At 35.6% G+C, this 27,169-nt stretch overlaps 1 protein-coding gene across 1 annotated transcript in view; it reads right to left on the bottom strand.

Annotated features, from left to right (window-relative positions):
* ABCC9 (ATP binding cassette subfamily C member 9) overlaps positions 1-27,169 on the bottom strand; it is a 229,140-nt gene that overhangs the window by 144,105 nt on the left and 57,866 nt on the right. Inside the window, exons 7-9 of the mRNA XM_063639618.1 lie at positions 6,062-6,177; positions 3,386-3,445; positions 1,894-2,055 (exon numbers count right to left, since the gene is read on the bottom strand). Coding sequence (XP_063495688.1) covers positions 1,894-2,035 — 142 coding nt within the window. The 5' untranslated portion in view covers positions 2,036-2,055; positions 3,386-3,445; positions 6,062-6,177. The remainder of the gene's footprint in view (positions 1-1,893; positions 2,056-3,385; positions 3,446-6,061; positions 6,178-27,169) is intronic.

Genomic DNA, 27,169 nt, shown 5'->3' with positions numbered 1-27,169 from the left:
AGTTTAGTTACTACGTAGAGTAATACTGGTTCATATGTGGTGTGCTAGGAGGTCCCACTTTTGTCTCCTTTTGTTCCCCTTTTTTCTCATTTTTTGACTGTAGAAAAAAAGCCCCACCTACTTCAAGAACAAATGGGGGTTTGGGCTTGAAATACTGCAGGAAAGAATTTCTGTATAGGCAGCAGATGCCCCTTTTATTTGAAATGAGTATTCATGTCTTAGTTGTTTTCAATTTATTCATTGATTTATTCATCATTAGTTATATTTAATATATTCTACTAGAACTTATGCTGTAAACTCCCATAGGCAAGTTCTATGTCTTTTTTTGCAACCTTGTAATTTTCCTAGTACCTGATAGTTTTTAAGATTGATTTATGATCCTTCACTAATTCAAGTAGCCAATGTCATAAATGAGAAGTCTGAATTTTTTCTATTTCCCTTTAACAATGTCCCCTCAAATTCTATTCTATTCAAATACCCTGGTGCCAGCCTCTATGCTGGATGCTAGGGATACAAAATGGAATGTCACTGTTCTTGCTCTCAAAAAGTTAACCAGATATCAATAAATGGGGAATTATTAATTGTGGAATTACAGTTAAAAAATCAATTTTTCTACTTTTGGCCAAAGGGCGTTCTTCATGGCCTACAAATAACACTACATAAACAAAGACTGATGTTTCTACGTATGGCCATTCTGGTCTCAATATATTTAGCATCTGTACATTTGTTTAACATAACTATGTACCAAGAGTTATGTTGGCCTGTGTATATACCATATGATGAGTTCTTTAATCCCTCTTAGAATAATGCCAAGCACATAGTATCCTCTCAATTGATATTTGTTAAATGAATAAGTAAAGGCATATGAATGATTTTCAAACATTCCCTTAAAGCAGATCATTAAATTTTGCTGGTTTTCTTAAGAAAATGCATCTGAAAACTTTTTCACTTATTTAATTGGAAAAATGTCATGCATGAAAAAATTAAACACAATCAACTCAAAATAGTGGTTGCCTCCTGTGAAAAGATAGGAACGTAGGATATGGAAAGAGTCACAAGACCAGGAAATGGTGTGCAGAGAGAGGTCCTTTCATTCTTATTTCTATATTCTTTAGATGAGCGTAGGCTCAATGGATGTTTATTATATTAATCTCCATTATTTTAGGTATCAAAATACTTCATAATTTTTAAAAAGTTAAAGGGTCTGTTTGGGTAAGTTATACAAATTATTCATAATTGCCCTTAATTATCAGATTTTGTACATATGTAAACTGTAAAATAATAGACAAAACTGTAATATTAACTTTGTTCCAAATTCTTTGTGAATGTCCTCTTTCTACATAAAACACAACCTCATCACTCCCACTGTAACCTGCATGCTTGGCATCTTCCAGTTCCCCAAACATGTCACTCACTATCTTCCCCACCACCTCCAAAGAGTGAGTTGTTTCAGCAGGTTAATTTGTTCCTGTGCTTGTAAATAGGCTTACAATGTGGCATAGTCATTTCTCATGACTTTAACACATCTGCCCCACTGGACTATTCCCTGAAGGCAAGTACTCTTTTGTTCATTTTCCATTCCCTTTACCTAACCCAAAGTAAGTGCTCAACTAATGCTGTAGATCTATCTCATATATTTCTCTTTCCTTCTTTTTAAAAAACTGCTGCTGCTACCTGAAGGCCATTCCTAAGCAAGCATGTGACCTCAATTTCACCTACGGAAGATCACCTGTTAAAAATATGTGTTTGAAAAACACAAAATACTTGCTTGCTCATTTCTCACAGCCATCAGCTTCCATGTTACACAAATTAAGTCAACATTATCACAAATCTCAGCCATTAGCAAGATATATAAACATCAAGTGGTATAACATAAGACACTAGATTACTTACCAATAAACAATATTGGAAAAGTGATAAACAACAGAAAGACATGAGGGACCAGGTTGAGGGCATCCACAAAGCAGGAATTTTGTAATACACCATCATTGATATTATATGAAGAAATGTTGTTACCACAAAATGAAAGGCTCATTTCTTCTTATATGGTTTACTCTAGAAGGGAGAGAAATGAGAAAGAAAAATCCTCTTATTAGTAAATTCTTGTTCATAAAATTATAGCCTTGAATAGGGGGCTGTATCATAAAATTAATCCCGTTTATTTTAAAAGCTGAGGAAATAAGAAACTCTGTGCCAAAGCAACCTGAAGGTTTCTTATAAAGGCCTTATACGTCCTATGAAATCTTCTTTTCCATAGCTTTTACTTCCAGAGAAAAATGCTTTCATGTGGAAAATGTATGATAATTAATATCTACCTATAGTAGTACCTCAAACGAGTGTCTGTCTAAAATGCTTTCAAAGAACAAAAATGGTCATATATTAAGAAAAAGGAGAAAAAAACTGAACCGATGACTAAAAAGTCAAAATGATATAATTTCAAATATTTTCCCATACTCACTGAAAATGTACTAATAAACAACTAAAGTTGTACAGTAAACTGTGACAGAGTTTGCTGAAACATTTCACTAGTTGTGGGAAATACTAATATACAGAGACAAGTGTGCCTGCAGTAATGGCTAACAGTAATCAGTGTTTCCCTGAAGAATATTAAAAATCAAATGCTCAAGATGAATTAAACCTAACTCAAATGACAAGTCAATGAAACTACTCAGATTCCATAGTTAGAATATTCTCACATGAAATACACTGTACTCAAGTTTGAAACGCAGGATGTCTTTTAACTGGAAATTGGTACTCCATGAGTAGAAGTAGATGAGTTTAGAGAGGAAACAGAGGACAAGGTCACACTGTGCTTTGGAAGTCATTGTCAGGATTGTGGCTTCTACTCTTAGTGAAGTGGGCCACTGGGGATTCCAGGGCAGAGGAGTGACGTGCTCTCACTTACATGTTAAATGGTTCTCTATTATTGCTGTGCCGAAACAGATGGGAGATGAGCAAAGGTCTGCTCCATCAAAATACTGCTGTGAAATTCCAGGAAAAGCTTTGACATTCTGAAAACTTATTTTATAATGCCTACTACTTATTTAAATTCTGGGCACTTTGCATATCTTAAATCCTCAGAACAACCTTGTAATTCATCTTTCACAGTGGAGGATACGAAGGTCCAGATAAGTTCAGTAACTTGCCAACCAGTAGAGCAGCCATGTCCACACCCAAGTGTCTGACTTATAAACTATTTCTTTCCACTGTATTACACAACCTCCAACCTGCTTTTTAAAGAAAGTATCATATCTATTCTTTAAAACAAGTAACAGTTTAAGATTTTAACCTCACTAGACCTAGTTTCCTTTCTATATTTATGTCACACTGGATTCTGAGTTGCATTACAAAAGGCTGGCAAAAATTTTATTAACTAGCATAGTACCTTTTCTTTCTTTCCTTTCATTGATAATTGATTTAGCAATGGTCACAAACAATACTTTTCCTAGGAAAAAACAGAGTGTTATACAGAAAAGATTGTCAATGGTAGGTAAATTATTAGAGAAATCAAATTTCAAGCAAAGGTTTTATAAAGCATTATATGAATACCTCAGCTAAAGAGTCTGTGTATTTACAATCTTAAATACTTATACAGAATGCCTCTCACATATTGTTCCTGATAAGCTCTTTTTATAATAAATAATTCATATTCTCTCTAGTTGAGTCTTCCCCTCATCTTTTTTTAAAAAGTTGTATTTTTAAAACCTCAAGGTGAAGTTATACACTTGGTAAATTCTTACAAGCTATTAAGGTTTTAATCTGGATAAAAGAATAAAAGGGACTTGAAGTTTTTAAACAACAGCAAAATGGAAGTTATTAATTTATAGGTGTATGTTAAATATACTTCTGGCAAAGACAGACAAAAACAAAACTAAAAACTAATAGCTAGTAATGAAATTTTTTAGACTACTTCCTTTATTTAGTAGAAATGATAAGAAGAAAACTTAAAGCTCACTCTTAATTGAAAGACATATAAACTTTCCCCGCACAAACTAGAAAATGATTTTTACTTTAGCAACTTTTATAATCTTATCCAATATTATAATATTCCAGTTGGCCACATTTATAAACTAGTATCATTGAGGTAGATGCTAAAGTATAACCTGCTGCTTTGCAAATTACACCCTTCATTAGCTATAAGCATTGCTTGCCTGGTGTTTAATCAATCCTGAAATCTACCAATTAAATCGCCTTTGGATAAATGTTGTGTGTAACTGGAAAGAAAATCTCAGAGAAGTACAATCACCTGAAAAATTTAAGAACATTTTCAGACATATACCAGATATCTGGAATTCTATGCCATTAACTAATTAACTGTAAAAACACTTATTGATGCTAACCACATGCTAGTTACTAGGAATCCAATGGTGCACGTCAGAAACAGTGCCTGTGGTTTTAGACTATATGAATCAGATTACAGTAGTCTCAGTAGCTGTGGGTATATTGTAGGGGTATATGATCTAAAAGATAGGAAAATAAGCAATGATACAGTCATACAAAAGTGTAAACTTCAAGTTGGTAAAGTAAACGCTTTAGAACGATCTTTCCGTCTGCCATAAACTCTAACTTCACATTTCCTGCCGTCTCTGAACCTGTCCATTACCTTACGGCATGTCTCCTTTCACCTTTTCTTTTGACTGCTCCTTTATCCTTTCCCTTTAACCCGTAGTCTCCTTATCCAACATCCAGAGTCCATGTGGCACTCTAACAGCCGGCCTCCATTACAACCCAACATGGACAAAAAGAGGGAGGCAGTAAACTTATTGCTGATATATTGATAACTATTGTGTTCATCAAAGGCATTTTATTCAACCCACGTTTCTAATTCTTAAATTTCCAATTGTCGTTTAATGTTTCCCTCCCAGACACCAGGTTCAACTGGGAATGTTTGGGGAAAGGTATAAATTGCTGTTCTTGCTGGCTAAACTGTCACCTGACATCCTTCAGCTCCACCCCTTCTGGAGCTGTTTAGATTCAGCTAAGCACTGACAGAGGCCCAAGCCTCAAGGAAAGAGAGAGAAGGGAGGGTAGATGGGGAGATACAATGTTTCCCTTTGCACAAGCGTAAGCCATCGAAATATGCTCAGTTGCTTATGAGAGGTGATAGAGTTGGAGAAGTTGACTGAATAAACTTTAAAAACAAAGATCAAAGTGAAATTTTGCTTCTAATGTATGTCTACGGAGCAGAAAACATAAAATAGAAATACTCCTAATTATCTAACTTATGATTTCATGGCAAGAATCGCACCCTCAGTGTTTTTATTACATGAAATTCCACACATCTAGAACATACACATTTTGGATTTAGTTGGTGAATATAATACCTGACCTATCTAGTCTGTTGGTTCTTCTGCAAGACAGGAACAGTAGTTATCTGATTTAATTCTAAAAACACATTTAAGTGCTGAGGCATATAAGGTACACCATTTATTTTGGCCAGCCCTGTCCTTTGGAACTAGACTACAAGTAAAGCAAGTGAAAACTTGTCTTCCTTCCTGTTCACTTAGCAGAAAGCATTAGTTCTGATCGAATAGCAATTGCAGAGAGCTTAAAATGCTGGAAACACCTGGAGAAAACATGCTAAATTTAAATAAATTTTTCATTCTTACATATAAAAGGATTCATTCCTTAATCATTTAGAGATTAACCAAATTATGTTATGAAAGAGAAACAGGACACTTTAAAGAACTTAGGGCTTTCTCATCATCTAGAGCATTTTCAGGGTGGACGTCAGTTGCAAAAACAAATGCTCTAATTACTTCTTTGAAGTTATTCAGTCCCTAGTTCAAGAAATAAGAACTAGAAGATGTATAGCTAGTTAGCTAGCTACAATGGCTGTAACTGTGACAGATCCAAGTAGGAAAATTACTGGCAAAAATGACCACTGACTTCTGACTTAGTGCCTGATCTGAATCCACCCATTTACTCTTCAGTGGCTGTGAAGTACCATCCCACACCAAAAGAAGGGTTGAAATTACTCAGTAGGTATTCCTTAGACAGATACTGCAATGGGATTTTTTTTTAAATCCCAAACTGAACAAATAAAGCAAAAAATAAATACCTTGGGCAATAGCTTCACGCTGCTGCAAACCCCAGCCGGTGCACTTGAGCTACCTTCAAAACACCGACTTCCTACACTGTCTTAAGATGTAAATTTCAAACCCGGACGCAGAACTCCTAAAAAAACCAAAGAGTAACAAAAATTAAGCAGATAGAAAACTACTTCTTGAACAATACAAGAATTGTCTACAAGAAAGGCGGTAATAATAACTCCTTTCACTGTTTCCAGTTGATTTGAGTAGGAGCCCGCAGTTTTGAAGTAAAACTGGAAACCTGATCCCCACCCCTTCACTTCTCCAGCCGGGCCTCGTCCTTTAATTCTAGAAATAGCGATCGCGAAAGCTAAGTGCCGAGAGAGTGCGAGAGAGTGCGAGGGCGTTTTTGGGTAGCAGAAATGTTAGCTCAAAATCGACAGCTTACAGTTATTCCTAAAAATGTTTAAATGGCATTCATGTAAAAGACACAGATTCACTTACTCCGATGACAGTTTTCCTCCCCTAGGCGAAGCACGCAGTGCGCCGGAGCGGATTATTTTTAGGGTGGTGGGAGACCAGCTGCTGCCTCCTATCGAGTTTCTAAATTGCACAAACTGCTCTGGGCCGGGGCGGACACCGCGACTGTGAGGCAGGAAACTGGGCAGAAGCCCCGCGCGCCGCGCCTGGGGCCGCAGACCCTCCCCATCCCTGCTCTGCTCAGCTTTGACTTGGGGCGCGCGCGACGCCGCGATTTTACAAACCCAAGTAATAGGCGTCCCCTAAACTTCATTAGACATTGAAACTTGGAATATGATTCCATGATTCTCCGGAGTCGAGTTTTCAAACGTCAAAACACTCAAGGTATTCTTGTTTCTTTGTTTTGTTTTTTTTTTGTTTTGTTTTTCTATGCTCTGTAAGCACCCCTTTATCAGCCACTTAAGGAAGCGGATTTGGGGATTTCGCTGCTTCCCCCTGAACGGATCCGGGAAATGCAGGGCTCATTCTAGGTAGAGGCACCCACTGCTGGGCTATGAGTGCACGAATGTCTCCCAGGAGCAAGGCTGGCTCAAGTCTAATTTTCCACTTTTCCCCGGCGACCTAGAAAACTTGGTTTCTCTGGTGGACCAGCCGCCGCGCTATCGAAGGGCGACCCTTGCCCACGGTCCCCGAAAGTGAGACGCTGGTTCCCATCCATGGACTGCATAAACAGTCACCCTCTTCTCCTGTTTCCAACCAGAGACATAATCAACTCTCGAGATAACGTGTTTATATTACGATCACGCCACAACCACTCCCCCGCAAAACACAAGCCGTGAATTTTGTCCCCGACAACCCTCTTTAATTAACACCGGATTTTCTCAAGAGGCAGTTTTGAGTCAGCGTGAGATAAGCATTGTTTTCAGGAACTGTCCTATTCTAATACAGGATGGTGAGCCGGGCGGACTGCTGCCCCCGAGGCTCCGCGTGCAGTCCTCAAGGGGCGCCGCTGCAGGACTGCGGGCTGCTGGCGCTGGTCCCCAGATCTGAACCCTAAACACCGGTGGCCTCCTGGCCTGTGCGACGCAGTCCGACTCCAGCCCTGCCAGTCCCAGGAGATTTCTCCGCGGGCACCCCACTCTTGGTAAGGTCACTGCGTTTCCGGGTGAGTGCCTGGCCTGCGCCAGCGACTGGGACTTGAACCCGCGGCCGCTAGGAATCTGCGAGGCCACACGGGGCCGAAACCTGGGAGGGTCCGAAGACTCCGTTCCTGTGGCCTTTGAACGCTTGACAACTTTACCCTGGAGCTGTCTGCAGGGAAATAAGAGCACGCTCTTCAGCAGTGAGGATCCTGGTACTATGGATGCAGCCCAGGGAGACCCGGTGAGCAAGCTGGACGCGGGGCCAGAGGCTCCCCAGGGCATCTGTGGAGACAGAACTGGATATAGGGGGTGCCAATAATCCCAAGATGAAAACTCTGAGTATGACTACACAAAATGAAGTTTATTTGAGGATTATAAAAGAATATTACAATTCATTAAGGTCATTCACAATGATGTTTAAAAATCATGCTTATTGTAGAAACTTTGGAAGATGTGAAAGTGTACACAGGAGATCAAGGAGCCCCCCACAGACACACCTGTGCACACACACCCATAAAACTACTGAAAACATTTTTTTTTTTTTTATGTTTTAACAAACAAAGGCGGTATGGTGCATTGATTAAGAGTGTGGACTAGGAAGGCAGCCTACTCGATATCACATCCTGCTAGTTAGTTCAGAGACTGAACAAGTCACATAAACCCCCTGTGTATCAGCTTCCTCTTCTGCTTAATGGGACAATAAAGGTAAATAATTTAAATAAATATAGAATAATTTTTAAAATAATTTAAATGGCTATATAATATTCCATTGAAAGGCTATACCATAAGATTCATTTTCTCATTGTTTGACATGTATTTGCCCAATTTTACTAATATCTGTGATCATATGATGACCTTTTTTCATAAACTTTTTTCTTTCTAACGAGTAATGTTTTAAGATAAATTATCTGAAAAATAATTACAGGATCAAAAGTGGTAGATATTTTTAAGGCTGTCAACATAGAATGCAAAATCACCCTTCTATAAAGTTCGTATTAAGTCCCCCAAATTGTATGAGATAACCTATTACACTTACACTTAAACCAGCATTGGATATTGCTATTTTTTATTTTAAAAAAATATTTTAACTTGACAGATAATATTCAATTCTGTTATTCACATTCAACATTTCTCCAATGTTGATTAATCTTTGTATCCCCTCTTTTGTGGCAGTTTGTTCACCTACTTGTGTACCTCATGGGTCTTAATGAAGTTTACCATTTGTATAAATGTTTAATAAGAGGATACTAATCAAATGTTTAATAAGAGGATACTAATCCTGCTTCATATATGACACATTTTTCCCAATTTGTCATATTGTTAAAAAATGATAGTGCTGCTGCCTTTCAAAAGAGTAAGAAAAAAGTTTTCATGTGTTCTGTAAAGATTTATTAGAGCACACACTATGTGCTAGACATAGAAGCTAGTGATGAGTCACATCTCTAGGGTCTATTGCACTTCACTGAATTTTCTTCTAAGGGAAATTTTACGTAGGCAAATTTGCTGCTTGTTGCCTTTGCAATGTATTACGATGCTTTAGTTAATAAATATTTACCTTCATTTATATTTGTTTAAAGGCTTTAGTAAAAATTTGATTTTGGAATTTATTTTGGCATACACCATGGGATGAAAATCTGCATTAATACTTTATTTGTTACATCAACACCATTTACTGAACAATCTTTTTCTTCTGCATTGTGGTGTAATACCACTTTTGTCATATACATATAATTAGTTCATAATAAGATCTGTTTCCGGGCTACCTATTCTGTTCAATTGATCTGTTTCAATTTTTTATTATATTGCTAGGATTAGACTGATTTGATTATCAGAGATTAAATTATATTGTAACCTTGACAGTGCCAGTCCCCTTTTCACTCTTTTCAAAATTTTCAAAGCTCTTCTATTTTGGGGATTTTATTGGAATTTCATTAAATCTAGGAAGTAATTTATAAAGAACATATTTTTTGTGCTTTGTCTCTTCACCCAGAAATGTAGTTTCCCATTTATTTGTCTTCCTTTTATCTCAATATTAAATTTATACAGGTCTGTGCATATTTTGTAAAGATTGATCATACAAATTTCATATTTTTGTTTTAATATTTTATACCGCTATTAAGGATGTACTATTTATTTTGTCCAAAAAATGTATATTTATCTTATATCCAGACACTTTATTAAGACTTCTCAGTAATTCCAGAACTATTTCACCGTTACCTTGACTTTCCAGAAATACGATTTCATCTGCAAATAGTGGTACCCTTCCTTTAAAAATACTTACAGCTTGTTTGTATTTTTTCTCTAATTTTCATTAGCTACATTCCAGAAGTGTTAAATAATACAAGAAGGTAAGTCATTGTTTCTTTCAGAAATATATACAATATATTTTTAAATCAACATTGTAAGTATAATTTTCATAAAATAAAAAGTATCCATGATACATGTAAAATCCAAAGTCTTTTGAAATAACCATGATCCCAAAAAGATATAAAGTATTTCTATCTCCCGAAGAAGTTATTTTGTGCCTTTAGCTGGTCAGTCTAACTATCCTTCACTTAGGGTAACAAGTGACCTGAAGTCTATCACTGGAGATTAGTTCACAAATGTCATATAAAAGGAGTCATACAGTACATACTCCCTTGTGTCTGGCTTCTTTAGGTAAGCATAATATTTTTGAGATTCATCCATGTTGTTGTATATATGAATACTTTATTCCTTTTATTGCTGAGAAGAATTTCACTGTATGAATATGCAGTTTGTTTATTCATTCACCTATCTGTATACGTTTGGGTTATTTCCAGTTTTGGGCAGTGATGAATGAAGTTTCGGTGAACAGTTTTGTAAACATAAGTGTTTTGTTTTGTTTTTTCCTCTTGGGTAAATATTAAGCAGTAGATTTGCTGAGTCATATGGTAATTATACATTTAACTTTACAGAAATTACCCAAATGTTCTTCAAAGTGATTGAAACATTTTACATCCCTCCAGAAAAGTATGGCAGTTCCAGTTGCTTCACAATCTTGCCAATATTTAGTATTATCTTGTTGTTTTTCTAAATTTTAGCCCTTATATTGCATGTGGACTGGTTCTTGATTGTGGTTTTAATTTGCATCTACCTTATAATGAATGATTTTGAACACATATTTTCATGGCGTTACTGGTCATTTATATATTTTTTCATGGTAGGCGCAACTCTAAGGTGGCTCCCATGACATTTGCTCCTGGTGTTACTCCCGTGATTACATTATGTTACTGGACAAAAGGGATTTTGTAGATGTAATTAGGTTTACTAACTAGTTGACTTTAAAATAGGCATATTAGGGGTGACATCAGCAAGACGACAAAGTAGGAGATGCCAGCCTTTATACTTCCACAAAACACAACAATTAGACAGCTATCCCCAAACAAAAATAGACCTAGGAGCGCTCAAAAATCCAGTAAGCAAAAACACAGTGGAAAAAAAAAAAAAGTCACTTGGGAGATTGGCTTAGCAATGTCTGCAGATGGCCATAAACAAAGATTAAACAAACAGGGATGAGTTATCTGTATCAGCCATATGTTGGGTCCCATCATGATCCACAGTGGCCTACCCTCTAAAGGACCTTGGTAGTCTTAGCCACTGAGGACCTCAACAACCCCCACAGCAGAAAACCCTGTAGTGTTTGTTGGCACTGACCCCATTGGCCTACTCTACAGAGGACATCAGTAGCTTTTGCCACTGAAGTAACCAACAGCCATCCCACCACAGATCTCCAGGAGAGGGAAACATTGCTGCACACTGTCTAAAAGGATGTGCTTTTGTGTTGACCAGAGACCAGGGCTGCCACCCCTACCCCCAACCCCATGCCTGCTCTGGAACCCAGAGCCACAATTTCTCTGCACACACATGCACCTTGGACCCCAGTTCTGTGAACACTCTGCACATGCCCACACTCCATGCCTAGCTCTATGGCTGTTGCACATACACTTGTGTCTCAGGCACTAGAGCCACAGCTGTCAAAGTATAGGCAGTGCCCTGGACACAGAGCCACTGTCTATCTGCATGTGTTCACACTCTGGACCCTGGCTATATGGTCACTTGGCAGGCTCCTGCATCTCAAACATTGGAATTCCTGTCAATGTGGGCTAGCCAGAGCCCTGGACCCTGGAGCTGCTGTCTGTCCACAGTGCCTGCACTCCAGACCCTATCTCTGTGGCTGCTCCGCAGACGCCCAGTTGTGCATCAGACACCATTGTCACTGCCACTGTGAGGGTGCCCATGTGCTGGGCTTGGCACCAAGAGGGATCCCCTCAACCATGACATCCCCTGTAGGAGAAAAAGAGATCATGAGGTTCCTAGCAGCCACCAAAGATCCCAACTGCTTTCATCACCGCTGCAGACATGCATTGCCTTGGCCATTAAAGAATCCTGCAATCTTTGCCAATGTTAACCTCAGCTGATGAAGCCATGTGGAGGTTATACCACTGGGCCTTTCCCAAAGCTATAATTTCCACACTGGATCCAGTCAGTGCCCTCACACCAACCTGCAGGTGAATGCCTTTTCCCAGTGAAGCTAGTCTATAAAGTCTAGAAGGAATAACTGCTCCATCAATTGCTCAGATACCAATGCAAAACTATAAGATACATGCAAAGTCAAGGAAACATACCATCAGAGGAACACAATTTTCCAGGAACTAATCTAAAAGAAATAGAGATCTATAAATAGCTGGGCAAAGAATTTAAAATAAATGTCTTCAGGAAGCTCAGTGAGTTCAAAGAGAACATAGATAACTCTGAAATAAGGAAAACATACAAGCTCAATGGAGATAAATAATAAAGAAGAACTTCTAGAGCTAAAGAATACAATGAATAAAATGAAAAATGCAACAGAGAGCATCAACAGCAGGCTTAATCAAGTAGACCAAAAATCTGTGAACTGTAAGACAGATCATTTGAAATTATCTAGTCATTCTAAGTGAAGTAGCTCAGGAATGAAAAACCAAACATCATATGTTCTCACTCATAAGTGGGAGCTAAGCTATGAGGAAATTCTTCAAGCTGAAATGAAAAGAGACTAAATACTAACATGAAAATATATGAACATATAAAACTCACTAGAAAAGGAAAGCATATAGTCGAATTTAGAATAGTACTCCAATGGTGGTGTGTAAATAATTTAACTCTAGTATAAAGGTTAAAAGACAAAAATATTTAAAAATAACTAAATGTAAAAAATTTGATAATGAATATACAATATAAAAATATGATATCAAAACACAAATTGTCATGAAAGTAAAAGGGTAGAGGTTTTTCTAAGCAATTGCAGTTAGGTTGTTGTCAGCTTAAAATAGACTATTATAACTACAAGATGTTTTATGTATACCTCATGGTAACTACCAAGCAAAAACCTGTAGTAGACTCACAAAAGATAAAGAGAAAAAAAACAAAGCATACCACTACAGAAAACTATCAAATCTCAAAAAAAGACATCAAGAAAGAAAAACTATAAAACAGTTAGAAAACAATGAGTTGACAATAGTAAGTTTTTATATAGCAATCATTAGTTTACATGTAAATGGATTAAATTCTTCAATAAATACTTCGATAAATGGCTAAATACATGTTTTAAAGGGCCCAACTATTTGCTGCCTGTGAAATACTCACTTCAGTTTTCAGGACACATATAGGCTGAAAACGAAGGGATGAAAAATATATTCCATGCAAAGGATAACTAAAATAGGGCAGGGATGGGTAGCTATACTTTTATCACACAAAATAGACTTTAACTCAAAAATGCAACAAGAGAAAAAATATAATGATGTTACAATAAGGGGGTCATATAACAACTGTAAATATATATGTATCCAACATTAGAGCATCTAAGTATATTAAGCACATATTAACCCAACTAAAAGAAGAAGTAAACAGCAATGTAACAACTTTAAGGAATTTTAACCCCCCACTTTCAGCAATAGATAGATAATTCAGACACAAAATCAATAAGGAAACACTGGAATTGACATCTTAGGCCAAATGAATCTAACAGACATGTACAGAGCACTCCATCCAACAATAATAGAATACAAATTTTTCTCATGTACACACAGAATATTCTCTAGGATGGATTATATGTTAGGTCACAAAACATGTCTTAATAAGTTTAAGAAGATTGAAATCATACCAGCTATCTTTTCCAGCCAAAATGGTGTAAAATTAGAAATGAATAACAGGAGGAATCTTGAAAAAGTCACAAATATGTGGAAACTAAAGAACATACTCCTGAACAATTAATGTGTCAAAGAAGAAATCAAAGGATAATTTTTTTTTTAATCTTGAGACCAGTGAAAATGGAAACACAGCCTCCCAAAACTTATGGGATGCAGCAAAAGCAGTACAGGGGGAATTTGGTAACAATAAATACCTACATTAAGAAAAATGAAAGATATCAAATAAAAAAGCCCCAATGTTACACCTCAAGAAACTAGAAAAAGAACAAGCTAAGCCCACAATTAGCAGAAAAGAGAAAATAACAATGCCCAGAGAAGAAATACATAAAATAGAGACAAGAGAAACAAAAGACCAATAAAATGAAGAGCTGATTTCTTGAAAAGATAAACAAAATTTAAAATCCTTAGCTATACTAAGAAAAAAGAGAGAAGACTCAAAAATGAAAGAGAAGACATTATAACTGATGTGACAGAAATACAAAGGATCACAACAGATTACTATGAAAAATTATATGCCAATAAATTGGATAACCCCCAAAAGAAGGATAAATTACTAGAAACACAAAACCTACCAAAACTGAATCATGAAGAAATAGAAAATCTGAGGAGGCCTAAAACTAGTCAGGAGATTGAATAAGTAATCAAAAATCTCCCAACAACGGAAAGTCAGTACCAGATGGCTTCACAAGGGAATTCTGCCAAACATTTAAAGAAAAATTAATACTAATTATTCTCAACTGCATCCAAAAAATTGAAGAGAATGGAACACTTCCAAACTCATTTTATGAGGCCAGAATTTCCGTGATACCAAAGCCAGACAAGAAAACTACAAGAAAAGAAAATATCAGTCAATATTCCTGCTGAACATAGATATAAAATTCTCAACAAAATACTAGCAAACCAAATCCAACAGTGATTTATCCCAGGGATGATTCAACATATGGAAATCAATGAATGTGAAAAACCATATTAACAGAATGAGGGGTGAAAATCATATGATCATTTCAATAGATACAAAATATTTGCAAAATATTCAACATATTTTATAATAAAAATTCTCAACAAATTTGATATTTAGAAGGAATATCCCTCAACATAATAAATGTCATATATGGCCAGCCCATGGCTAACAATGTATTCATCATGAAAAGCTGGAAAGCACTTCCTTTAAAGTCAGGAAGAAGACAAGGGTGACCACTCTCATCACTCTATTCAACATACTACTGAAAGTCTTAGCCAGAATAATTAGACTAGAAAAAGAAATTTAAAAAACATTCAAATTGGAAATGAAGCAGTATAATTTACAGATGACATGAACTTATATGCAGAAAACTCTAAAAGCTGCACCAAAAAAACTGTTAAAACAAATAAAAAAGTTCATAAAGTTGCAGGATATAAAATCAACATACAAAAATCAGTTGTGGCCAATGCCCTAACAACAACCTAAAAGAGAAATGATGAAAGCAACCCGATTTCGGTAACATAAAAAAAAAAAATACTCAGGAATAAATTTAACTAAGAACCAAAAGATTTGTACAATGAAAACTATAAGACATTGATGAAAGAAACTGAAAACATATATTTGCAGTGACATAGATGGAACTGGAGATTAATATGTTAGCTACAACAAGCTAGGCACAGAAAGAGAAATACAGTACGTTCTCATTCATACATGGAAACTAAAAAAGTTGATCTCATGTAGCGAGAGAATAGAATAATGGTAGCCAGAGCTGGGAACCAGGTGGGAGTTGCCAGGGGAGAATTAAAAGAGGTTGGTTAATGACCACAAAAATACAGTTAGATAGAATGAGTTCTAGTGTTCAGTAGCACAGTAGAGTGACTATAGTTAACTATAATTTATTGTGTGTTTCAAAATAATTAAAAGGTAAGATTTTAAATATTCCCAACACAGAGAAATGGCAAATATTTGAGTTGATAGATTATCCTAATCACATTTGAATATTACATATTGTATGCATGTATCAAAATGTCACATGTACCCCATAAATATGACAATTATTATGTATCAATTTTTAAAAGCAAGAAGAATTGAAGATATATACAAATAAAAAGTCATCCTGTGTTCATGGATTGGAGGAATCAATACTGTTGAAATGACTTACTACCCAAAGCAAACTACAGATTCAATGTAATCCTGATTAAAACCCCAATGGCATTTTTTACAGAAATGGAAAAAAATCCTAAAATTCATATGGAACCACAATAAGACCCTAAATAGCCAATGCAATCTTGAGAAACAAGAACAAAGCTGGAGACATCACACGTCTTGATTTCAAAATATATTACAAAGCTGCAGTAATCAAAACAGTATGGCACTGGCATAAAAACAGACACAAAGACCAGTGAAACAGAAGACAGAACCCAGAAATAAACCCATACATATATAGTCAACTGATCTTCAAGAAAGGTGTCAGTATCACATAATGAGGAAAGAATAGTCATTTCAACAAATGGTGTTGGAAAAACTAGATATTCACAAACAAAAGAATGACATTGGACTCCTATTATACATAATACACAAAAATAAACTCAAATTTATTAAAAACTAAATGTCATATCTGAACCTATAAAAATTTTCAAAGAAATTATAGGGGAAAATCTTATTGACATTGATCTTGGCAATGATTCCTTAGATTTAACACCAAAAGCACAGGCAACTAAACCAAAAATAAACAAATGGGACCACATGAAACTAAAAAGCTTCTGCACACAAAAAAGGAAACAACAAAATGAAAAGGCAAACTACAAAATAGGAGAAAATATTTGCAAACCATATATATGATAAGGGGTTAACAGCTAAAGTATATAAGGAACTCATACAGCTCAATATCATTTAAAAAACACAGTCCAAGGACTTGAATAGACATTTTGCCAAAGAAGACATACACATGGCCAATAGGTATATGAAAATGTGGTGAACACTACTAATCATCAGAAAATGCAAACTAAAACTTCCATGATAATCACCTCACATCTGTTAGGGTGGCTATTATTGAAATGATAAGATCAGTATTGATATGGATGTAGGGAAAAGGGAACACTTGAGCACTGTTAGTGGAAATGTACATTGGTACAGCCATTACATAAAACAGTGTGGAGGTTCCTCAAAAAATTAAAAGCAGAACTGCCACACCATCCAGTGATACCAGTTCTGAGTATATGTCCGAAGGAAACAAAGAGCAGTTCTCAAGGAGAACATATCTGTACTCCCATGTTCTTTACGATATTATTCACAATGACCAAGCTATGGAAACAACCTGTCCATTGATGAATAAGTGGATAAATAAAACATATACATATATACTTATATACATTGTATATGTCTGTAAATACATTTCATATACATATAGAATGAAATATTATTCAGACATAAAAAAGAAGAAAATCTTACCATTCGTGACAACAATATGGGTGGACCTGGATGGCATGATGCTAAGTAAAATAATCCAGGCAGAGAAAGACAAATACTTTTGTGTGGAATCTAAAAAGAACAAGAAAAGTTCAAACTCATAGAAAGTGAAAGTAGAATGGTGGTTGCCAAGGGCTAGGGAGCAGGGGAGGTGGGGAGAAGTTGGCTAGATGGTACAAACATGCAGTTATAAGATGAGTATGTTCTGAGTATCTAATGTACAATATAACTATAGCTAATAATACTGCATTGTATACGTGAAATTTGCTGAAAGTGTAGACTTTAAGTGTTCTCACATTTTAAAAAAGCAATTATGTGAGGTGATCGATGCATTAATTAACTTGAGTGTGATAATCATTTTGCAATGTATATTGAATCATCATGTCGTACAGTTTAAATACATAAAATTTTATTCGTCAGTTATACTTTGATAAAGCCAAAAAAAGAAAATGTAGGCAGATTATCCAGGCCTAATTTAATCACATAAACCCTTTTAAAGTCAGAGTTTTCTCAGGCTGGTGGTAGAAGAGAAATTCGGATAGAGCAGAAGAATGAGAAGTATTTGGTGTGAGGGAGGTTCTCTGTTCCTTAGATGAAGAGGGCCATGGGTCAAGGATCTAAGAGTGGCCTCAAGACCTGCACATAGTCCCCAGCCAACAAGCAGCAACGAAATGCGTGAAATTCTTACAGCCATGAGGAGTGAAATTCTTCCAACAAACTGAATGAACCTAAAAGTGAATTCTCCAAATAAAAATTGGACCCTCCTAATAAGAGCCCAGCCTGGTCAACACCTTGATTTTTGCTCGAGAGACTCTAAGCAAAACACCCCTTCAAGCCCACCTGGACCAAGAGAACTATAAGACAATAAATGGGCATTGTCAGAAGTCACTTAAGTTTGTGGCAGTATCTTACACAGCAATAAAAAACTAATGCACTTCTTCTGTAAAGCATCTGTTCAGACGTTTGCCCATCTTGTTTTAATTGGGTTATGTTTTTATTATTGAACTATAACTTTTAAAATATATCTATATATTTAATTTTAATTTTTAACTTTTGTGAGTACACAGTAGGTGTATATCTTTATGGGGTACATGAGATGTTTTAATTTGAGCATAGAATGCATAATAATCACATCATGGAAAAATCCATCCCCTTAAGAATTGATCCTTTGTATTACAAACAAAACAACTATACTCTTACTCATCTGTAAATACGCAATTAAATTATTATTGACTACAGTCATCCCACTGTGCTATCAAATACTAGGTCTTATTCATTCTTTCTATTACTTTTTAAAAAATGTATTATGCATATGTTATTTGTCAGCTATATGTATTGAGAACACTTGTTGCCCATTGGTGGCTTGCTCTTGGTGTTTTTAAGGAATATTTTAATTTTGATCAATTCAAATTAGCAATTTTTATTTGTTTATTCAATAGCTTAATGCATTGACTTTCCTCTCTAAAAAATTTTTGTCTAGCCTAAGATCATAAATATATTCTCCTAAATTTATTTTTAGGAATTATATGGTCACAGCTTTTGTGTTGGTTCTGTGTTCTAGTTTTGGTTTACTTCTGTGTAAGGTATAAGGTAGGCATTGAGGCTCATTTTCTCATTTTTTTGTGTGTAGACAAAATTCATTTTTGAAAAAGCAATCTGTTCCCCCATCAAATTACCTTGGTATATTTGTTGAAAATAACTTGACCATACATATAAATCTCCTCTTGTACTTTCTGTTCTGTATCATTTATCCATGTCTATTCTTTTGCCTATGCCATTCTGCTTTATACTGTAGATTTTTAGTAAATTTTGAAATAATGTAGAATAAGTTCTCCAAATTTATTCTTCATTTTCAAGATTACTTGAGTTATTCAATGCACCTTTCATTTCCATATAAATTTTGAAATTAATTAGCTTGTCAATTTCTACAAAATTCCACTAATATTTTTATTACGATTGTGTTGAATCTGTACATCACTTTAGGGAGATTTACATCTTAACAACCTTGGGTCTTCCAATCCATGAATACAACATGTCACTCTTTTAGCTAGGTCTTCTTTTATCTCTCAGCTATGTTTCCAACTGTGTTCAGTGTATATATCCTGTATATACCATAGCTCACTAAGTCTATCTCAAAATATTTTGTGATTTTGATAGTACTGTAAACGGTATTTTTAAATATCATTTTCTAATTGTTCATTATTAGTATGGTAATGTCTTTGTATCCTGCAACATTGCTAACTTCACTTCATAAATTCTATACTGTTGTAGATTCCTTAAGATTTTCTATGTTCATGATGGTATCATCTACAAATAAAGACAGATTTGCTTCTTTTCCATCAGTATTTTTTTCTTGTCTTGTTACACTAGGTATCACCTCCAGTATGATGTTGAATAGGAATAATGAGAGTGGACATCATTGACTTGGTCTCAGTATGAGAGGAAAAAGGATTCAGTCTTTCACTATTAAATATGATATTATGGTTAGGATTTTTATAGATTACTTTGTCGTATCAGGGACATTTCCTGTTATTCATAGTTTGCTGAGTTTATTATGAATTGTTATTCAATTTTGTCAAAAAATTTTTTCTGCATATATTGTGATAATCTTAAGCTCTTTCCCCTTTATTCTGTTAATAGGCCAAAACGAATTGTTTGATTGTTGAGTATTAAACCAACCTTGAATTCCAAGGATAAGTTTTCCCTGGTGATGATATCATCTATATATTCCTGGATTCAATTTACTTATATCTTGTTCATAATTTCTTCACCTATCTTCATGAAGAACATTTTTTCCTTTTCTTTTCTTTCTTTTTTTGTGGTTTAGGGGTTGTTTTCTGTTTGTTTTATCAGCAATGTCTTCATCCAATTTTGATATTAGTATTCTGCTAGTCTCATAAAATAAATCTGGAGGTCTTCCCTCCTCATCCATTTTCTGAAATAATTTTATTTAATTATTCTTTCTTCCTTAAATTTTTGGTAGAATTAAAAGTTGAGATCATGAAAGCCTGGAATTTTCCTTGTAAAACAGCTATTAATTTCTTTACTAGACATGATGGTACTCAGATTTTCTATTTCTTCTTCTGTCAGTTTAGATAACCTGTGACTTTTAAAGAATTTGTATATTTTTTCTAATTTTTTGAATGCCATGGCATAAAGTTGTTTATACTATTTCCTTAGTATCCTTTTGATGTATATAGAATTTTTCTAATTTAATTTTTAAATTTTTCTAATTTATTGAATTTTTCTAATTTATTTAATTTATTAAATAATAATTAATAAATTATTTAATTTACTAAAAAAGTAATAAATTATTTAATTTACTAAATAATTTAGTAAATTATTTAATTTACTAAATTATTTATTAAATTATTTAATTTATTAAATTATTTATTAAATTATTTATTAAATTATTTAATTTTTCTAAGTTATTGAATACCATGGCATAAAGTTGTTTATACTATTTCCTTCGTATCCTTTTGATGTATATAGAATTTTTATTGATATCCCTTCTTTCATTCCTAATATTGCTAAGTTGTAGTTTCAATCTTTTTTATTGATCAGTTTAGCTGAAGATTTATCCATTTTATTTAGCTTTAAAAATACTTTTGGTTTCATTGACTTTATATTTACCAGTTTTCTTTGAAATTTTTTCTTTGGCTCATTGGTTATTTAGAAATTGCTATATATATTGTTTTAATTGCTATATATTTGGAGATTATCAATATATACTTTTAGAACATTTATTTAGCTAAGGTTTTTTAGGTAAAGTTTATATGCAATAAAATATAATCTTTTTAGGGTGGCAGTTCTTTAAGTTTTGGCAATTGTATACTGCCATGTAACTACCACCATAATCAAGATATATAATCTTTTCATCACCAGCCAATGTTGGGGAAGGAGGCTCAACAAGTCTCTCTAGCAGGAAGAAGAGCATGTGCCAAAGCACAGAAGCTGAAATAACCTTGCATGCTTAGAGAACTTTGAGTAGTTTAATGTGGCATAAATAAAGACAGAGTGAGCTATTAATAGAAAGATTGCTAGAGTGAGCTATTAATAGAAAGGTTGCTAGGAGATTGTGATGGGCATATATTTCAAGCTAAACAATGTGGAATATCTTCTCAGGTTTTCCAAGCAAGTGTGAAGTGCTATGATCAGTTCCCTGCTTTTAAAAGATTATTTTTCATTCAATATGGAAGATGAATTGATGGAGATAAGAATGAAGACAAGGATACAAAACAGAAAGCATGTTCAGTAGTCCAGGTGAGAGACAGTGGGTGCCTAAATCGTCACAGTCACAGCAGGACGGCAAACAAGATTATTATGGAAGTGTAACTGTACTAAATAGTTCCTTAATTGCCAAATGCTGCAGCCTCTTTTGGCCTGGCTTCTCTCTACCACTTTGATAATCTTCGTTAACTCTTCCTTTTTAAAAGTTTTGCTTCCTTCAGTTTGAACACATCAAATTTTTCTTCCCTTGTCATAGTTAACCCCTTTTCAGTTTCTTTCAGTGACTCCTCTTTCAGTACTTATTCCTAAATATTGGTTCCATTCTCGACTCTATTTTTTTTTTCTTTTTGAGACAGGGTCTCACTCTGTCACCCAGACTGGAGTGCAGAGGCACAATCTTGGCTCACTGCAATCTCTGCCTCCCAGGCTCAAGCGATTCTCCTGCCTCAGCCTCCCGAGTAGCTGGGATTACAGGTGCACACCACCATGTCTGGCTAACTTTTGTATTTTTAGTAAAGATAGTGTTTCACCAGGTTGGCCAGGCTAGTCTCAAACTCCTGACCTTAAATGATCCACCCATCTCGGCCTCCCAAAGTGTTGGGATTACAGGTGTGAGCCACCGCACTTCTCTTTCAAAAGAAAATCACCTTATATACTTTCCAGAAGAGAACTTATTCACCCCCATGGCTTTAGCTAATATGGTTAAATGGTAAAAAGTATAGACTTTCCTGAAAATTTTGTCACTACCTGCTCTCAAAGGCTCAATTTCTCCAGCCGAAAATGGGTATGATAATGTTGTCTCTCCCTAAGACGATTGTTGAGATGACTTAATGAACTATGTACCACATACAATGTTTGCCATCCAGAAGGCATTCAACAAATAATATTTCCCTTAGTTATTCTTCTCTCAAGATCGACTTCTATAAATGGAAGTCCTATAGGCACTTTGGTAAATACTAGAGTATTACCTGTCCAGCATCTTTTTCCTAGGACTTTTTCCCTCTCTCGATCTATTAGGTTGGTGCAAACGTAATTGCAGTTTTTGCATTGTTGGAATTTGCCATCTGATATTGGAATACATTCTTAAATAAATGTGGTTATGTTATACATCATTTTTTCTCATGATTTATTACTTACTGTTTATTTTATGTTTAGACTATGGAAATGATGTTTGGCAAAAAGCAAATTCGAGCAATTTTCTTATTTGAGTTCAAAATGGGCTGTAAAGCAGCAGAGACAACTCGCAACATTAACAACGCATTTGGTGCAAGAACTTCTAATGAATGTACAGCGCAGTGGTGGTTCAAGAAGTTTTGCAAAGGAGACAAAAGCCTGGAACATGAAGAGCACAGTGGTCGGCCATTGGAAGTTGACAATGAAAAACTGAGAGCAATCATTAAAACTGATCCTCTCACAACTACAAGAGAAGTTGCTGAAGAAATCAAAGCCGGCCATTCTATGATCATCTGGCATTTGAAGCAAATTGGAAAGGTGAAAAAGCTCGATACATGGATGCCTAATGAGCTGAGTGAAAATCAAAAAAATTGTCGTTTTGAAGCGTCTTCTCTTATTTTATGCAACAACGAACGATTTCTCAATCAGATTGTGACACGCAATGAGAAGTGGATTTTATATGATGACCAGCTCAGTGGCTGGACTGAGAAGAAGCTCCAAAGCAATTCCTAAAGCCAAACTTGCACCAAAAAAGTCATTGTCACCGTTTGGTGGTCTGCTGCTGGTCTGATCCCCTACAGCTTTCTGAATCCCAGTGAAACCACTACATCTGATAAGTATGCTCAGCAAATTGGTGAGATGCACCAAAAATGGCACCACCTGCAGCTGGCATTGGTCAACAGAAAGGGCCTAATTCTTCTTAAGGGCAATGCCCGACTGCACGTCCCACAACCAACACTTCAAAAGTTCAACAAATGGGGCTATGAAGTTTTGCCTCATCTGCTATATTCACCTGACCTTTCACCAACCAACTAACACTTCTTCAAGCATCTCAACTTTTCACAGAGAAAATGCTTTTACAACCAGCAGGAGGCAGAAAACGCTTCCAAGAGTTTGTTGAATCCCGAAACATGGATTTTTATGCTACAAGAATAAACAAACTTATTTCTCGTTGGCAAAAATGTGTTGATTGCAATTGTTCTAATTCTGATTAATAAAGATGTGTTTGAGCCTAATTATGATTTAAAATTCATAGTCCAAAATGGCATTGCTTTTGCACCAACCTAATACATGGTTTCTGTAGGAGCTGCAATGTTAGTTTGTTATTCCAGGCACCTAAATACAGCTCATTTGACATGTAACGGGTGCACAGCCAAAGCTAGACCGTCAGGGTCTTTCCTTAATATTGTGAAATTGGAACTGCAAAGAAAATAGAGAAGATAAAGAGAGCTCAGTTTCTCCCTAGGTGACTGAACCTGATAGAGAGAAATAGAAAGAGAATAAAGGAGATCTGCAGAGAGCCAAGAGAGTCTAGATGGCACTGGTGTCCCGTAATTTAGGCCAGCAGCTTATGTCTTCCCTTCAGTTTTGCCAAGATTCCTGTGGATTCCTCATTTTGCTTCAGCTCACCAAAGAGGAACTCTGTGTTAGGAGAAAAATGTCCTAATATAGTACCTTAAATTCTCTAGTCTATAATTGAGCTTATTACTCCCACCACTCCAAACTACTGTAATTTCCTATCTCTGTCCATGCTGCCACTAGCCCTGTAATAGTCATACAATTGTAGTAGTCATACAATTTAGACACCTCAGAATCAGTTTTGCAGCACCCACATCCAATTGAACATAAATGCCTCTGAGATTTACCTATCACTTCTCTCTTTTCCTTCCCCATCCCTGATGCTGCCGCCTTAATTCATGCTCTTATTTCTTGATGAGACTATTTTACACCTCAAACTGGCATTTCCATGGCTGAACTGTCCTCCTTTGCCTTTCTTCCACAAGATCCAGAATCATCGTCATATACACAAATCTCATCATAACACTCTGCCCCAATCTTTCAAAGTGTGGTCCACCAATGGCCTTCATCAGAAGCACCAGAATCTGCCTGTTTGTCCAAAAATGCCAATTCCTGGGCCCAATGCTGCCTAGATCTACTGATCCAGGAGAAGGAGCTCTCCTACCAAATATCAATATGCTTTACAAGAATCCTAGGTGATTTTTAGCACTATTAAATTTGAAGAAAGATTGATCTACTCAATAAAAGCTCAATGCTTTAGTTTTCACTATAATTTTTCAGTCATATTTTTAAGATCATCCAGCTACCTTATGTTCTAGGCACGCTTAATGCCTACTGTCCATGAATTATATTTTCATGTCACCTAAATCTTTGTTCATGCATTTGCTCCACTTGTCTGAAATGCTTTTCAATTCCTTGTCCAGCTATTGAATCTAGTTTGTTAATTATATTCTCTATGCTCCCATGATTGCTGGTAGTTATGTCTTTTATTGAACTGGACATTATATCATATTTATTCATGTGTCTTTTTTCCCATGAAGTTTTAAACTTTTTAAAAGCTGGAACCACATCGTCTTCAACCCTGTAACTTCAATATCAATTACATTATCTGGAAAACAACAGACAATCAATGAATATGTGATGAGTGAAATCTGAGTTATCTCCACAATTGTCTTTTTTTACACTTTATTTTTCTGTGGTGCTGTTATAGGCCAAGTGATGCAGAAAGGAATAGAACGCAGAAGTATGTCCCTGTGGTATAGCAAAGAACTACCTTGCTCGGCTCTATCGAGCCCTCCCTGGGCTTAATGACAATAAGCCTTGGAAACTAAGACTCCTCCAAACTGGAGGGTTGGTTCCTCATTCCAAGTAGGCTATATTCATCACCAGATTTCAGATGCATTTCTGTAAATAATCAAGAGGCATTAGGAAGCAATAGCATCCACTTGCCTGCTAGTATTCTTATCTAGAGCATATCTATGACACTATCTTTTCATTGCTTTGTTAATAAATCTTAGTGATATTAACTTCATGAGCACTGGTTTCTTTGAATTGGCCCAGCCAACTCCAGATACGCTGTTTATTTCTTTGTGCAAATTAAATACTGACATGGTGAAACAGTAAAAAAGAAGAGTGGGATACCATTAACATAAATGATATCAAGTATTAAAAGTAATATAGTTGGTAAGTAGGACGGGAATTTCCAGTCCTTCATTGTAAAACAAAGGGGGCTAGCCTGTCTCTAACATTGCTCAAATTTACTAAAAATATTGATTTCAGAAAATCTAAACATCCACACAATTAGTGACTCATACTTTTGTTCAGTTAATATTTCAGAAACTATATTTTTTATTTATTTAAACAGAAAATAGTAAAATTATTTTCACTTTGGTATAATAGTAATTTTGAATAGATTATTTACGTTTGTAGTATTTCTGACAATAGCTTATCAGATTAATATTAGAAACGTTTCAAGGGTGTTAATTACATAAGGGCCTATGCTAGTTGCCTCCAGCTGTTTTATAAGGTACTGATCCATTCATGAGAGTGGAGCACCCATGACCATCCTAAAAGGCCCCATCTCTTAATACCAACACAATGGGGATTCAGTTTTCAGAAGTACTGGAAGTCCTAGCCAGAGCAATTAGGCAAGAGAAACAAAATAAAGGGTATCCAAATTGGAAATGAGGATGTCAAATTGTTCTTCCTTACAGATAACATGATCTTATATATAGAAAATCTTAGAATCTACCAAAATCTCTTAGAATTGATAAACAAATCCCATAAAACTGCAGGATACAAAGTCAATGTACAAAAATTACATTATTTGTAGCTTTCTATATGCAAATAATGAACTACCTGAAAAAGAAATCAAGAAAGCAAACCCACTTACAATAGCTACAAAATAATAAAATACCTAGGAATAAATTTAACCAATGAAATGAAAAATCTCTACAATGAAAACTACAAAACATTGATGAAATAAATCAAAAAGGACAAACACACAAAATGGAAAGACATCTTATGCTCATGGATTGGAAGAATTAGTATCATTAAAATGACCATACTACCCAAAGCAATCTACAGATTCAATGTAATTCCTATGAAAATACAAATGACATTCTTCATACAAACAGAAAAACCTATCCTAAAATTCATAGATAATTACAAGATACCTTGAATAGCCAAAGCAAAACTGAGCAAAAAGAATAAAGCTTGGCTGGGCACAGTGGCTCACACCTGTAACTCCAGCACTTCGGGAGGCCAAGGTGGGTGGATCATCTGAGGTCAGGAGTTCAAGACCAGCCTGGCCAACATGGTGAAACCCTGTCTCTACTAAAAAATACAAAAATTAGCTGGACGTGGTGGCATACACCTGTAGTCCCAGCTACTTGGGAGGCTGAAGTGGGAAAATCGCTCAAACTTGGAAGGCAGAGATTGCAGTGAGCCAAGATTGTGCCACTGCACTACAGCCTGGGTGACAGAGTCAGACACCATCTCACACACACACACACACACACACACACACATACACACAGCTGGAGACATCACACTACCAGATGTCAATGTATATTGCAAAGCTATAGTAACCAAAACTGCATGGTATTAGTATAAAAACAGACTCATAGCCCAATGAAATGAATTAGATAATCCAGAAATAAATAAACTTATTTATAG

Source organism: Symphalangus syndactylus, chromosome 5 (assembly GCF_028878055.3).
Source record: "Symphalangus syndactylus isolate Jambi chromosome 5, NHGRI_mSymSyn1-v2.1_pri, whole genome shotgun sequence".
In the NCBI taxonomy this organism is placed as follows: domain Eukaryota; kingdom Metazoa; phylum Chordata; class Mammalia; order Primates; family Hylobatidae; genus Symphalangus; species Symphalangus syndactylus.
The sequence above is the reverse complement of the archived record's forward strand: the minus strand, read 5'-3'. Positions and strand labels throughout refer to the sequence as shown.